The sequence below is a fragment of the Gobio gobio genome, assembly GCF_949357685.1.
Source record: "Gobio gobio genome assembly, chromosome: 24".
Classification (NCBI taxonomy): Eukaryota; Metazoa; Chordata; class Actinopteri; order Cypriniformes; family Gobionidae; genus Gobio; species Gobio gobio.
Genome location: NC_137120.1, coordinates 34,533,116 through 34,545,818, shown reverse-complemented (window position 1 = coordinate 34,545,818; position 12,703 = coordinate 34,533,116). Strand labels below are relative to the sequence as shown.

The 12,703-nt window shown below is 37.8% G+C and overlaps 1 protein-coding gene across 1 annotated transcript; it reads left to right on the top strand.

Moving 5' to 3' along the window:
* Nucleotides 1–807: 807 nt before the first annotated feature.
* rab3b (RAB3B, member RAS oncogene family) lies at nucleotides 808–10,224 on the top strand. The gene is made up of 5 exons (XM_079807014.1): nucleotides 808–1,094; nucleotides 1,957–2,181; nucleotides 4,692–4,810; nucleotides 4,890–5,014; nucleotides 7,407–10,224. The coding sequence occupies exons 2-5, from the start codon at nucleotides 1,957–1,959 to the stop codon at nucleotides 7,589–7,591; spliced, it is 654 nt and encodes a 217-aa protein (XP_079663140.1). The 5' UTR covers nucleotides 808–1,094; the 3' UTR covers nucleotides 7,592–10,224.
* The last annotated feature ends 2,479 nt before the right edge of the window (nucleotides 10,225–12,703 follow it).

The following is a 12,703-nucleotide window of genomic DNA, read 5'->3' as shown; positions in this document are numbered from 1 at the left end:
TAAAAATTAGACACCAAAATATAAAAGTGACATGTAAAATGATGTCATTTAATTTCCTGATGACTTTTAATCAAATTACCTTAAGGTGATTTTTAGTGGATGTATGAAGTTTCCCATAATGTTTCAACGTTTGACTTCATTTTGAACTGTTTAAGAAATGGCGTACAAAAGGCTGTGCTAATTCTAAATAGCGAATATTGTCAGAAAGGTTTCAGCTTTTCGTGCTTTACATTGCCCTTTAATCTCGACTGTATTCATAATACAATATAGCGTCAAGCACCTTTTTGCTTTTATAATATGTCTGCTATTTATTGTCAAAATTAAGGACACAATTATTCTTTAAAACGGTTTTAATTTATGAAATGTCATCCTTCCACTAGAAGATATAGTTCCTGTCGCTATGAGCACTGCGCATTGATATGGCGCACAACTTTATCGTTTCGCGTCATACATGTTAAAAAAACGACTTTATGCACATCCTGAACGATAATAAGCTGTTATTTGGCTTGCTTGTTTGAGAAATGCAGTTAACTGTGGGGGAAAAATCCAGTCATTTAAATAAGATTTCACATTATCAGGAATTTCGTCTCCTGAGGGCGAAATAATTCCCCACAAACTTTGCTGAAGTCGCGCGAATTCCGCAACAATAAAGCTGCTTGGTTTGAAGGTGATATTATTTTATCATTTAAAAACCTTTTTTTGTGAAATGTTCTTTATAGTCTACATTTTTTATAATTTATTTGGTTGTTGCCGGGGTTTTATATTTTTCTGACTAATATAGTGACATCAAAAGTGTCATTGTAAGCTGATTTGAATCGTTTATCCTACATTCAGAACTAAATTAGACCGACACCGTTGTAAACGCCGGTTAATGGTCGCTGATGCCCCACCCTACTGTACACAGCGCGTTTTCAAATAAACCCGATAATAAACATCCATATAGCCGCTGTCTCTCGCGACTATACGCGCGTTAAGCAGGCGTTTTGGGCGCGTTAACAGCCGAGTCAGTGAACACGCGTCGTCAGGTGCTGCAGCGTCCATAAACGCCCACCTAGAACAGCACCAGACGAGATAGAGCTGCGCTTACATCCGAGGTGAGCATCTCCATCTCCATCATATGCCATTCATTGACGGGTGCTTGTCATTTATTGATGTTTGTCGCTGAATGTCGTCCGTCAAGATGTCGTTATTCTCTCAATGGCAGTTGTGAATGAGCTCGTGTGTTTACAGTACATGGGCAAAATAACATCCTCTGATTATGCAATGATATTGATGCTTGTGAATGGCTGTAGCTGGAAAATGTCACTTGTATTTGGACCTGTTATGTTGATTCTGTGATGCTTTAACGATATTATGCATTGGCATATGCATCATTCAAGACTTGTTTTGATGATACATAGATCACACAACTGGTGGTCCTGTTTGTTAATATACATTGTGTATTGTGTGTGTGTGTGTGTGTGTGTGTGTGTGTGTGTGTGTGTGTGTGTGTGTGTGTGTGTGTGTGTGTGTGTGTGTGTTACATTGTATTTATTAAAATATATTTTATTTTAGATGCTACTGCATCTCAGTAACCGGGCTGACACCAGTCTTTATTCTTGTCTAACTATATATATATATATATATATATATATATATATATATATATATATATATATATATATATATATATATATATATATATATATAATGATTGAACACCATTTTCAGTAGATGCTACTGTTAACAACTTAACTATAGTAACAGGGTTGACGCCAGTCTTTACTTTTGCCATAATGACAGCTATATATATATATATGTGTGTTGTCTTCTAATTTATTTATTTAGTTTATTGAAGGTTATATAAATATTTGATTTAATCCAGTTTAAATACCTATTCAATGCAAGTAACAGGGTTGACACCAGTCTCGACTCCTGCTTAAACCTGTATTTTTATACTTTTGTCCGTGTTCACAGATGGCAAAAGCAGACCAACGCTTTGGGCAAAGAGATGGATCTGATCAGAACTTTGACTACATGTTCAAACTCCTGATCATTGGCAACAGCAGTGTAGGAAAAACCAGCTTTTTATTCAGATATGCAGACGACTCCTTTAGCAACTCTTTTGTCAGCACAGTCGGCATCGACTTTAAGGTGAAGACAGTTTACAGGAACGACAAGAGAGTGAAGCTCCAGATATGGGTGAGTGCTGGAGCAGGTTTATTGGCATAATTGAATCCCTAATATTGCATGAATCATGCAATATGTGAATGAAAATGATATTTTTAGCCCCGGGTTGTTTGTTGTATGTGATTGGCTGACATTGTAACTGCATCCAGCTGCATCCTTCCACATTCACCTTCCACCAGCCTGTGATTGAGAGCCATCTTTTTCTGGAGGAAAAGAAAGCAAGCGCCTTCTTTTTTCCCCCCCATATGCATCATCGATGCTGGTTGTCATGGAAGCAGCACTCCATACTGCTCCCTGGCAGACAGAGATCCTCATAGCCAATTAAAGCGGCCCCTGAGGGTAAGGGGGGCGGGCAGAGAGTTCGACAGCACACGAGAGAGCCGGGGTGACAAGTATGACACAGCCACAATTTGTGATAATTCATAATCTGGGCACATTGATCGCAAGATGTTAAAAATAGGCTTTCATTCAAAACAGCTGCAGAGAAACTCGCGCCAAGTGGAACAAAACAAAATGGGCTTTAAATAATCACGGCCCAAAATAGAGAAATTACAACCTTTCATTTAGTTTGTCCTCCACATGTTTGCATTCATGGCGCATTAAAAGTCATGATATGTCACACTGTTGTAAATAAATGTGCCACCAAGGTTTATATTGGAAAAGTCTATAACAAGATTAAAATAAATCAAATTAATAATTTCATAAAAATAATTAATATATTAGGATGAACTTTTACAGATTAACATTTATTTTTATATATTTGTATGTATACATATTTTTAGTTATTTTTTTACATTTTTTAAAATTGATAAATTATTTTTAAAATATTTATATACAAAAGAAAGGTTGTGTAGTTTAATATAAAAAATAATAGTGAACACTTTACAATAAGGTTTCATTTGTTGACATTAGATAATAATACTTCTACAGCGTTTATTTATTTTAGGTCATGCCAATTTCAACATACTAATACTTCTTTTAAAATCAAAAGTTGTATGTGTTGTGTAAACATTATTTAATGTACTGTGAGCTAACATGAACAAACAATGTAAAATATTATTAAAGGAACAATCCACTTTTTTTGAAAATAGGCTTATTTTCCAACTCCCCTAGAGTTGAACAGTTGAGTTTTACCGTTTTCGAATCCATTCAGCCGATCTCCGGGTCTGGCGGTAGCACTTTTAGCATAGCTTAGCATAGATCATTGAATCTGATTAGACCGTTAGCATCTCGCTCAAAAATGACCAAAGAGTTTCGATATTTTTCCTATTTAAAACTGGACTCTTCTGTAGTTACATCGTGTACTAAGACCAACGGAAAATGAAAAGTTGCGATTTTATAGGCCGATATGGCTAGGAACTATACTCTCATTCCTGCGTAATAATCAAGGAACTAATCAAGCGGGACAATGATATTATGCAGCGCCTGAAAATAGTCCCCAGCACGCTCTCTGTGCAAGCTGGTTGTCACGTTGGTTATGTTGACGTAAGTTATCCTATTTTCAGGCGCTGCGTAATATCATTGCGCCGCTGCACTCATGGTACGGCACATGTTGATTATTACAAGTTGATTATTACATTATTTCCTTGCTAGTTCCTAGCCATATCGGCCTTAGAAAATAGCAACTTTTCATTTTCCGTCTGTCTTAGTACACGATGTAACTACAGAAGAGTCCAGTTTTAAAATATCTAAACTCTTTGGTCATTTTTGAGCAAGATGCTAACGGTCTAATCAGATTCAATGATCTATGCTAAGCTATGCTAAAAGTGCTACCGCCCGACCCGGAGATTGGCTGAATGGATTCGAAAATGGTAAAACTCAACTGTTTGACCCTAGGGGAGTTGGAAAATGAGCCTATTTTCAAAAATAGTGGAGTGTTCCTTTAATAAATGCTGTGAAAATGCATTGCTAATTGATAGTTCATTTTATCTAATGCATTAACTAATTTTAACTAATGAGGCCTTATTGTAAAGTGTTATCAAATAATAAATTGAGATTAGTTTGTAATGAGATAATTGTATTAATTTGATTTGTACATTTTTCATTAGTTATTGCTAACCAATGCACAAAATCTTTTTTACGCTCATTTAATATATTGAGATGTCAATGGTTGCCAGGGTGTTGCTATGTGATATTCTGGTCTCTAAAGGGCCTTTCACACAAAAGACCCAAAGGATAACTATAATGATATCTATAACGATGAAGTTTGAATAATTCTATGAGAAGTACACACCACAACTATAATGATAACAACACAATAACACTGAAATCGATTTTTTCCTGCTGATGAACGATAAAATCATTGACAGCCAATCAAAATCTACCTGTCTTTAAAGAGCTTGAGCATTTAAATCCGGACGGCAGAAGGGTTATTGTCCTTTGGTGTGGATGCTAATGTAGTTATTGTTAAAGTTGTCTTTACAGTTATTGTTCTTTCTGTGGATGGCCTTAAATCTATGTGATTTTTCCAAAGCATGTCATGACATTTTTAATAAATGAGTGATTTTCTGTGTTGTCTATAGGATACAGCTGGACAGGAGCGGTATAGAACTATTACTACAGCTTACTACAGAGGAGCCATGGGCTTCATCCTTATGTATGACATCACAAATGAAGAGTCCTTCAATGCAGTGCAGGATTGGTGAGCAGTTTTAATCCATAGGTTTTCGTCCATAATGCCCTGATCAAGTTATATGCCATAAATGACCATTTCCTTTCAGGGCAACACAGATTAAGACCTATTCATGGGATAACGCTCAGGTGATATTAGTGGGGAACAAATGTGACATGGATGAGGAGAGGGTGGTGCCTCTTGAGAAGGGGAAACACTTGGCCGACCAGTTAGGTAAGTTAACGCAATTTTTTTGGGGGTCTACTAGAATAGGTTTTCAAGCTTGAACATTCAAAAAGCATTATTTTTCACATATTTTAGACATTGTTTCAGAACCTCTTTTCTCAGTCTGTCAGTAACACTCTGTTAAGTTCCGGTCCCTCCTTCCGAGAAGCGCAGTGTGCTCTGATTGGTTAACTGGACCATTGTGTTGTGATTGGTCAACCGCTTCAAGCTTGTTTGGGAAATATCACCTCCCTTACAATAACCGCGAGTTTCAACACACTGGCTACATCCAATAAAATTCCCATCAATCAAAAGCAGTCTCTTCAAACAAGCTGATTCAGATTGTCCCTTACAATGGCGTCAGAACGCCGGCTTTGCATTGGCCGGCGCTGTTCACGTGAGCACCACGACACATGCGTGTGATGCTGACGCAGGAGCTGGCCAATACAAAGCCGGCATTCTGACGGTTACATCGTAAACAGCATAGGAGACTGACACAGAAGAGAATAAATAGTTGAAAAAGTAATTTTTTTATTTGTTTTTTGCGCACAAAAAGTATTCTTGTCGCTTCATAAATAGTCACATGGACTATTTTAACAATGTCTTTACTATCTTTCTGGGCCTTACAAGTGGTAATTAAATTGCTGTCTACGGAGGGGTCAGAGAGCTTTGGATTTCATCAACAATATCTTAATTTATGTTCTGAAGATGAACGAAGGTATTACGGATTTGGAACGACATGAGTGTGAGTAATTAATGACAGAATTTTTCTTTTTGGGAGAACTAACCCTTTAACCAGGTGCGAACATATAAGGCTGAACCCCACTCCTGATAGTTTCTGACATTTTCAGTGCGTGAGATTGTCCTGTTTTGTTGTTGCCGGTATGCCGGAGCATGAGCAATTTTAACAGGCTATACAAATTATCTGTGAGATATTTTGATCTAAAACGTCACATACACACTCTGGGGACTAAGACTTACAGTGGTGGTCAGAATTATTGGCACCCCTGGTAAATATGATCAAAGATTGCTGTAAAAATAAATCTGCATTGTTTGTCCTTTTGATCTATCATTCCAAAAATTCGCAAAAAACCTAACCTTTCATTGAAGTAAAAGAATGGAAAGTCGGCGGAAAATCACATTATGAAATAAATGTTTTTCTCCAAAACACGTTGGCCACAATTATTGGAACCCCTAGAATTTTTTATGAGTAAAATATCTCTGAAGTATATTCTCATTAATATTTACATTTTTTTAGCACACCAGGGTGACTATGAGCCTTAAATTGTCTAGCTATGACGTCTTGTTTCACAGGAAAATAAATATGAGGAAACACAAAGGCAAAAACAATTCCCTTAATCATTCATCAAAATGAGTAAAACCAAAGAATATAGTTCTGATGTGCAGCAAAAGATTGTTGAGCTTCACAAAATAGAAAATGGCTGTAGGAAAATAGCTAAAGCATTGAAAATTCCCATTTCCACCATCAGGACAATAATTAAGAAGTTCCAATCAACTAAAGATGTTACGAATCTGCCTGGAAGAGGACGTGTGTCTATATCATCCTAATGCATGGTGAGGAGGAGCGTTTGAGTGGACAAAGACTCTCCAAGAATCACAGATGGAAAATTGCAGAGATTAGTTGAGTCTTGGGAGTCAGAAATCTTACAAAATTTAAAAAAAAAAAAATTCAAACAACCCCTAGATCACCACATCTTGTTTGGGAGAGATTCAAGAAAAATCCATCTTGATCATCCAGAAACAAACTTTTTGACAGCAAACACACCAGATGGGTTTGGTGCAAACAGGGATAAAAAGCACCCCATGTCCATGGTTAAAAATACCGCTGAATCTTTAATGTTGTGGGCCTACTTTTTTGCTGGAGGTCCTGAACATCTTGTTCAGATACATAGTATCATGGATTCTAGCAAATACCATCAGATAAAAAATCAACCTGATGACACACACGTGTCACTGAGCACAAAATGAAGCTTCCACGACCGTCCCAGTCCCCTGACCTGAACCCTATAGAAAATGAGTGGGCTGAACCGAAGAGAAGCAGCACCAAAGCTGGGAATCCAAAGGATCTGGAGAGATTCTGTATGAAAGAATTATCTCTGATCTCTTGTCAGGTGTTCTCCAAACTCATTACAAAGGCATTATAGAACAAGACTCGGAGCTGTTATCTTGGTTAAAGGAGGTTGCAAAAAGTATTTCATAAAAGGGTGCCAATAATTATGGCCAATGTGTTTTGGAGAAAAGCATTTATTTTATAATGTGATTATAATGCCAATAATTATTGGGGTGCCAATAATTCTGACCACCACTGTATTTTACATATTGTAAAAAGGGGCATAATAGGACCCCTTTAATCTTATTCATTTTTTTTTTGTTGTTGCAGGGTTTGAGTACTATGAAGCCAGCGCCAAGGAGAACATCAACGTCAGACAAGTATTTGAGCGCTTAGTCGACATTATCTGCGTGAAGATGTCTGAGAGAGTCGACACGGATCCATCCATAGTCACTGGTGCCAAAACCACCCGACTAACCGATAAGCCGCCCCAGCTACCTCAGAATTGTTGCTGATTTCGGTCTCTACTCATATGCCAACCTATCAGCAGCGGATCCGATGTTGTTTGGTTTAACGTTCTGTTTTATGCTGATCGGAACCGACCTGGGGTGCGTTTCCTGCGCAACAAACTCAATGCTTAACCACCATAGTATGATGCATCGTTAGAGAAATTAACTCACAACTGTTTCCCGAAATCACTGCAATGTGCCCACACTTCCGTTGTTTGAACCATGTTGGTTCAACAATAGGCCTATAGGAAATTGACGTCGGAGAAATAACTTCTGCTAATTAACCTTTATCTCTCCCTCGTGGGTCAAAATCACCCAAAGCCCTTTTTTTTTGTCCAGAAAGCTTATATCATTTCAATATTCAATATTAATGCAAGTTTTTTTTAGTTTTTACCTTTAAAATACTAGATTTGATCAATAAATATGATTTATGCACATTCTTCATATTCTTTCAACTTAAATTCAAAATAATTCTCCAATACATGCAATAACCAGCTCAAATCAGCTCTTAATATCTCACATTGTGTGTCTCTGTCGACCTCTTGTGGAAAAAAAATTATATAGCATGATATTTCATGACTCTTGCCATTAGATGGTCTTATAGCTCTGTATGGAGCAAATGAGCTGTTCCGCTGGGTCCTAAAGTCAGTTTTCGAGTTTATCTCTTCAGAATGCATTCAGATACTCATGTAGACATTGTAAAAAAAAAAAAAAGTTTTAGCATTTTATTTTTAAATTTTGAGCATTTTTTTTAGTTTTTCTATGTATACATTCCTCGGACTCTATTCATTCCTAAGGGGGTCGAATTGACCCGCGAGGGAAGGATTTGTTACTTTTTTATATTTCAACCACATTTTTTTTGTGCATTCATGGTTCAAGTGTGACAAAATCCATGTGGTCTTATGGTGGGTTCAAGTCATGTCGTAAAGATCGTATTTACGAGTTGAAAGCACATGAACACCACCACGAAGTCGTAAATACCAGTTGGAAGTTTAGACATGCACTTGCGAACTTCCCTAATGCTGCGTTCACACCAAACGCGAATAGAGCATCAAAATCGTGTCTAGTTGGACGCTTGAACATTTTGAATCTATTCGCGCGTCTACAGCGAATTGGACGCGCATGGAAATTGAGCCTTTGAAGCGAAATAGACGCGTGTTCAAGGCGCTCCAGGAGAAATATGTCATAAAACACCACTCTGACTCTTTTCATTTTCATTAAAAATATATATTAAGCAATAATAGCCACACAAATGTGGTCCAGGCAACTCCTACATTATCTTCAATGCATGTATATCCTTACAAAAAATAAAGTTATGAAACTTCTCTTTGCCCTCAGTCAAAACGATTTGGCAGACAACAAATGATAGATTCATGAGAGCAAAGATCGCCCCTTAGATCCACACAAGACGAACCACTACAGGACATCAGAGCCAGCGGCAGACGTCAGAAGGACTGGCCGAGGAAAGGTTGCTCTCGCCAGGGTTAATGAGCGCTGAGCGCCCGGTGATCGCCTGGATCTCACAACTCCAAAAACGCAAGACAATTTTTTTTAAATAGGCGCTCTCTTTATAAATAAACCACAGATTTGAGCTTTAAACAACTACATTCTCACATGAAAAAGTCTTAAAACCTCATTTTGTGACACAATAGTAGTATTTTTAAATTATGCAGGGTTTCTCATCACGTCACTTTACCATGTGACCGCAGCGAGCAGGCTCCTGATTGGTTAACGTGGCGCTAATTGACGGCAAAGTTAAAAATGTTCAACTCGGGCGTCAGATGTGAATTCACTTCAAACGCGTGAATGCACAAAAGCACCACTTGCGTGTAACGCGCGTATCGCGCAAGACGCTTAATTCGCGTCCAATTCGCGTCATTCGTGCGAACTGGACGTGCGAATGAGGTGGAATCGCATCGCGCGAAACGTGTCTATCAAGCCACTAGAGCTCCAGACGTGCGTCAACGCGCCTTTCCATTGACTTAACATTGAAATCACTCGCTCTTGACGCTCTATTCGCGTTTGGTGTGAACGCAGCATAAGCACTTCCCCTCGGGGGGAATCCCTGCTGCCATTTTGAAGTGGGTTCCACTTCGTGAAATGGAGGAGGGAAGTTTATATGGACAGACCCTCGCTCCCTTAATTTTGACCAAGGGGGCGAGTCTACTCCATGTGTACACTTCAGGCAGCTTCATATACCACAATGCAACACAAATGTGACGTCACGAGTTGGGGGCGTGTCAGTGAGAAACATGGCGGAATCAATGGATGTAACGTCTGTAGTTGAATATAACGGGTATTTAGCAGTGACACTGTCAGGCTTTGTCATTTACAACAAAGTAAGCCTAATATATAATATAGTAGCCTAACGATACCGTTTACAGTGGCTTCATAGATTAATTAAAAACGTAAAAGATTATAACTCACCTGATGCACATTCTTTGTTCTTCATTTTCTATAAGCAGAGTTAACAAACCTTGCTGTATTTTCGTGAAATTCATTAAGGTACCGCCATCTTGCTCCGACCAAAGAGACTTGAATGATGTCGTAAACACGACTTCTCACCTCGTAAATACGAACATCACAGGAGGACTTGAACGCACAATTAGACCATGCCAATGAACACTCAACTTTTACTTAAAAAAAAAAAAAAAGAGCTTCGGGTCAAAATGACCCGAGGGAAGGATGAAGGTTTAGATTAAAGATCGCTATTGATGTCCGATTATCATACACAAACAACAGAAATTTCCCATAACATAATGCTACAAACATGCCATCTGAGGACCACTTAAATACCATTCTATCCTTCATTTTACTTTATTTGATTCATTGCGAGTTTCCTCTTACGTCATAATCCAAGGTTCCCTTATGCATTTATGCATGTGGAATGCACACTATTCAAAAACAGTGCTAAAATACATCAAATTAATGCATTTAAATTTCATACTAACAAGAAACTATGCTTCAAACCACAGGTCGAGAGCTGAAGTTCCAACCTCACATGGTTGCGACGCTGTTTGCGAATGTAAATTGAAACTATGGTTTCGCAAAACGATGGAACTTGCGACTCTAGCTAATGGTTGCTTTCAGGAAACACACCCCTGTTCGTTTGTAGCTGTCAAACACGTGAAGTAGTTCAGTAATAATAGTACACTTCTAACCTAATCAGTCCATAGGAAACTTAACGCAGGGACTAGAGCAAAGCACAAAACTACTACTTGGCTCTCAGAACTTGAGTGTTCACTGCCGAAACTAGATTTAAAACGCAATCTGTTGTGACACAATCTCCTAATCTTATGAATTATATATTTAGTGTAGTACTTTAATGGAGGTAAAATGGTGGATAATCTGTTAAAAGGCACAAAAATAAACTCAGACTTTTGCAGAATGGCCATTATGCAAAATTGAGTTTTCAGGGTGGTTTCGATGCTCTGATCTGATTGGATCAGAGGCAGATGCACATTGTATGTTGGACTCCATCTATTAATGGAACACTTCAACTTTTTGGGACTTTAGCTTATTCACCGTATACCCCAGAGTTAGATAAGTCCATAAATACCATTCTCATCTCCGTGCATGCCATAACTCTGTCTGACGCACCCACCGCTAGCCTAGCTTAGCACAAAGACTGGAGGTAAATGGCTCCAGCTAGCCTCCTGCTCAACAAGTGACAAAATAACACCAACATTTTCCTATTTACATGTTGTGATGTGCATAGTTACATCGTGTACTAAGACCGACGGAAAATGAAAAGTTGAGATTTGTTGAGGCACTGTGTAATATCTTTGCGCCGCTGCACCCATGGTACGGCTCAAAGTTCCTTGATTATTACGCAGGAATGAGAGTATAGTTCCTAGCCATATCGGTCTAGAAAATCACAAATTTTCATTTTCCGTCGGTCTTAATACACAATGTAGCCTAACTATACACATCACAACATGTAAATAGGAAAATGTTGGCGTTATTTTGTCACTTGTTGAGCAGTAGGCTAGCTGGAGCCATTTACCTCCAGTCTTTGTGCTAAGCTAGGCTGGCGGTGGGTGTGTCAGACAGAGTTATGGCACGCACGGAGATGAGAATGGTATGTATGGACATATCCAACTCTGGGGGGTACAGAGAATAAGCCAAAGTCCCAAAAAGTCGGCGTGTTCCTTTAACTGCTGGCACAGTATGTGTTTTGAGAATATAATAAGCACTTGTTTAAGCTATCTTCATGTTGAGAGAGAGAAAAAATTATTCGATACGCAAAATAAAAGTCATGTCTTGCACAAAAATACAACATTAAATTCATGTTGAACTTAGTATTGTCAGAAACCACATGTAAGAGTTGTGTGTAATAATAGACTGAACACAATCAGCACATTTCATAGTCAAGCAATGTTCGGTTTGTTACGAAAGATATGATTCTTCGCTCAAATCCTCAAGCAGAAAGTCGAGATTTATTGTGAACTCGTGCCAGGATGTGTTTATATTTCAGAAACCTGTAGCAAATCCTTGTGGGTTCGTGTATGTATACTCTACCTTGTTTTTTTAATCAAGTGACGTACGAGTGTTTTATGTAACTGTAGTTGAAATTATTCCAAATGAGATATTTTTAATTCAGATGTTATAGGCTACTTTTTTTTCTCTCCCCTGAGTAGATATTTATTTTTATGCTGCTGGAATATATAGTTGTACCTTTGCTGTCAGTGTATTTTGATTTGTAGACAATTTGCACTGGGGCGTACAGTACAGTTGTGAATGTTACTTTTAGATGCAATTTGTAACAATAAAAGCACAAATCACACATTAATGCAAATATTTATGTACCACGTCTATCATTGCAATGCTGACGGTAAGTGGATACTATATCATAGCAAACAAAAATTGCTGAAATGATAACTTATTTGACACTATATTTACTCAAAATTCACAAGAGAAACTTTACTTATCCTTATAAGTTCAGTGTTAAAAGATTAAACAACCTTAATTCACGGTCATATATTAAACAACGGATAGCCTTCTGTGATTTTGTTATTTGAATATCTGTAGCAGTGCTATTTTAGTAGCCTATTGTTTATATACTAATGTAGTATTTATTAATATTGAATTACATTGTATTTTTATATTTTAGTTTAA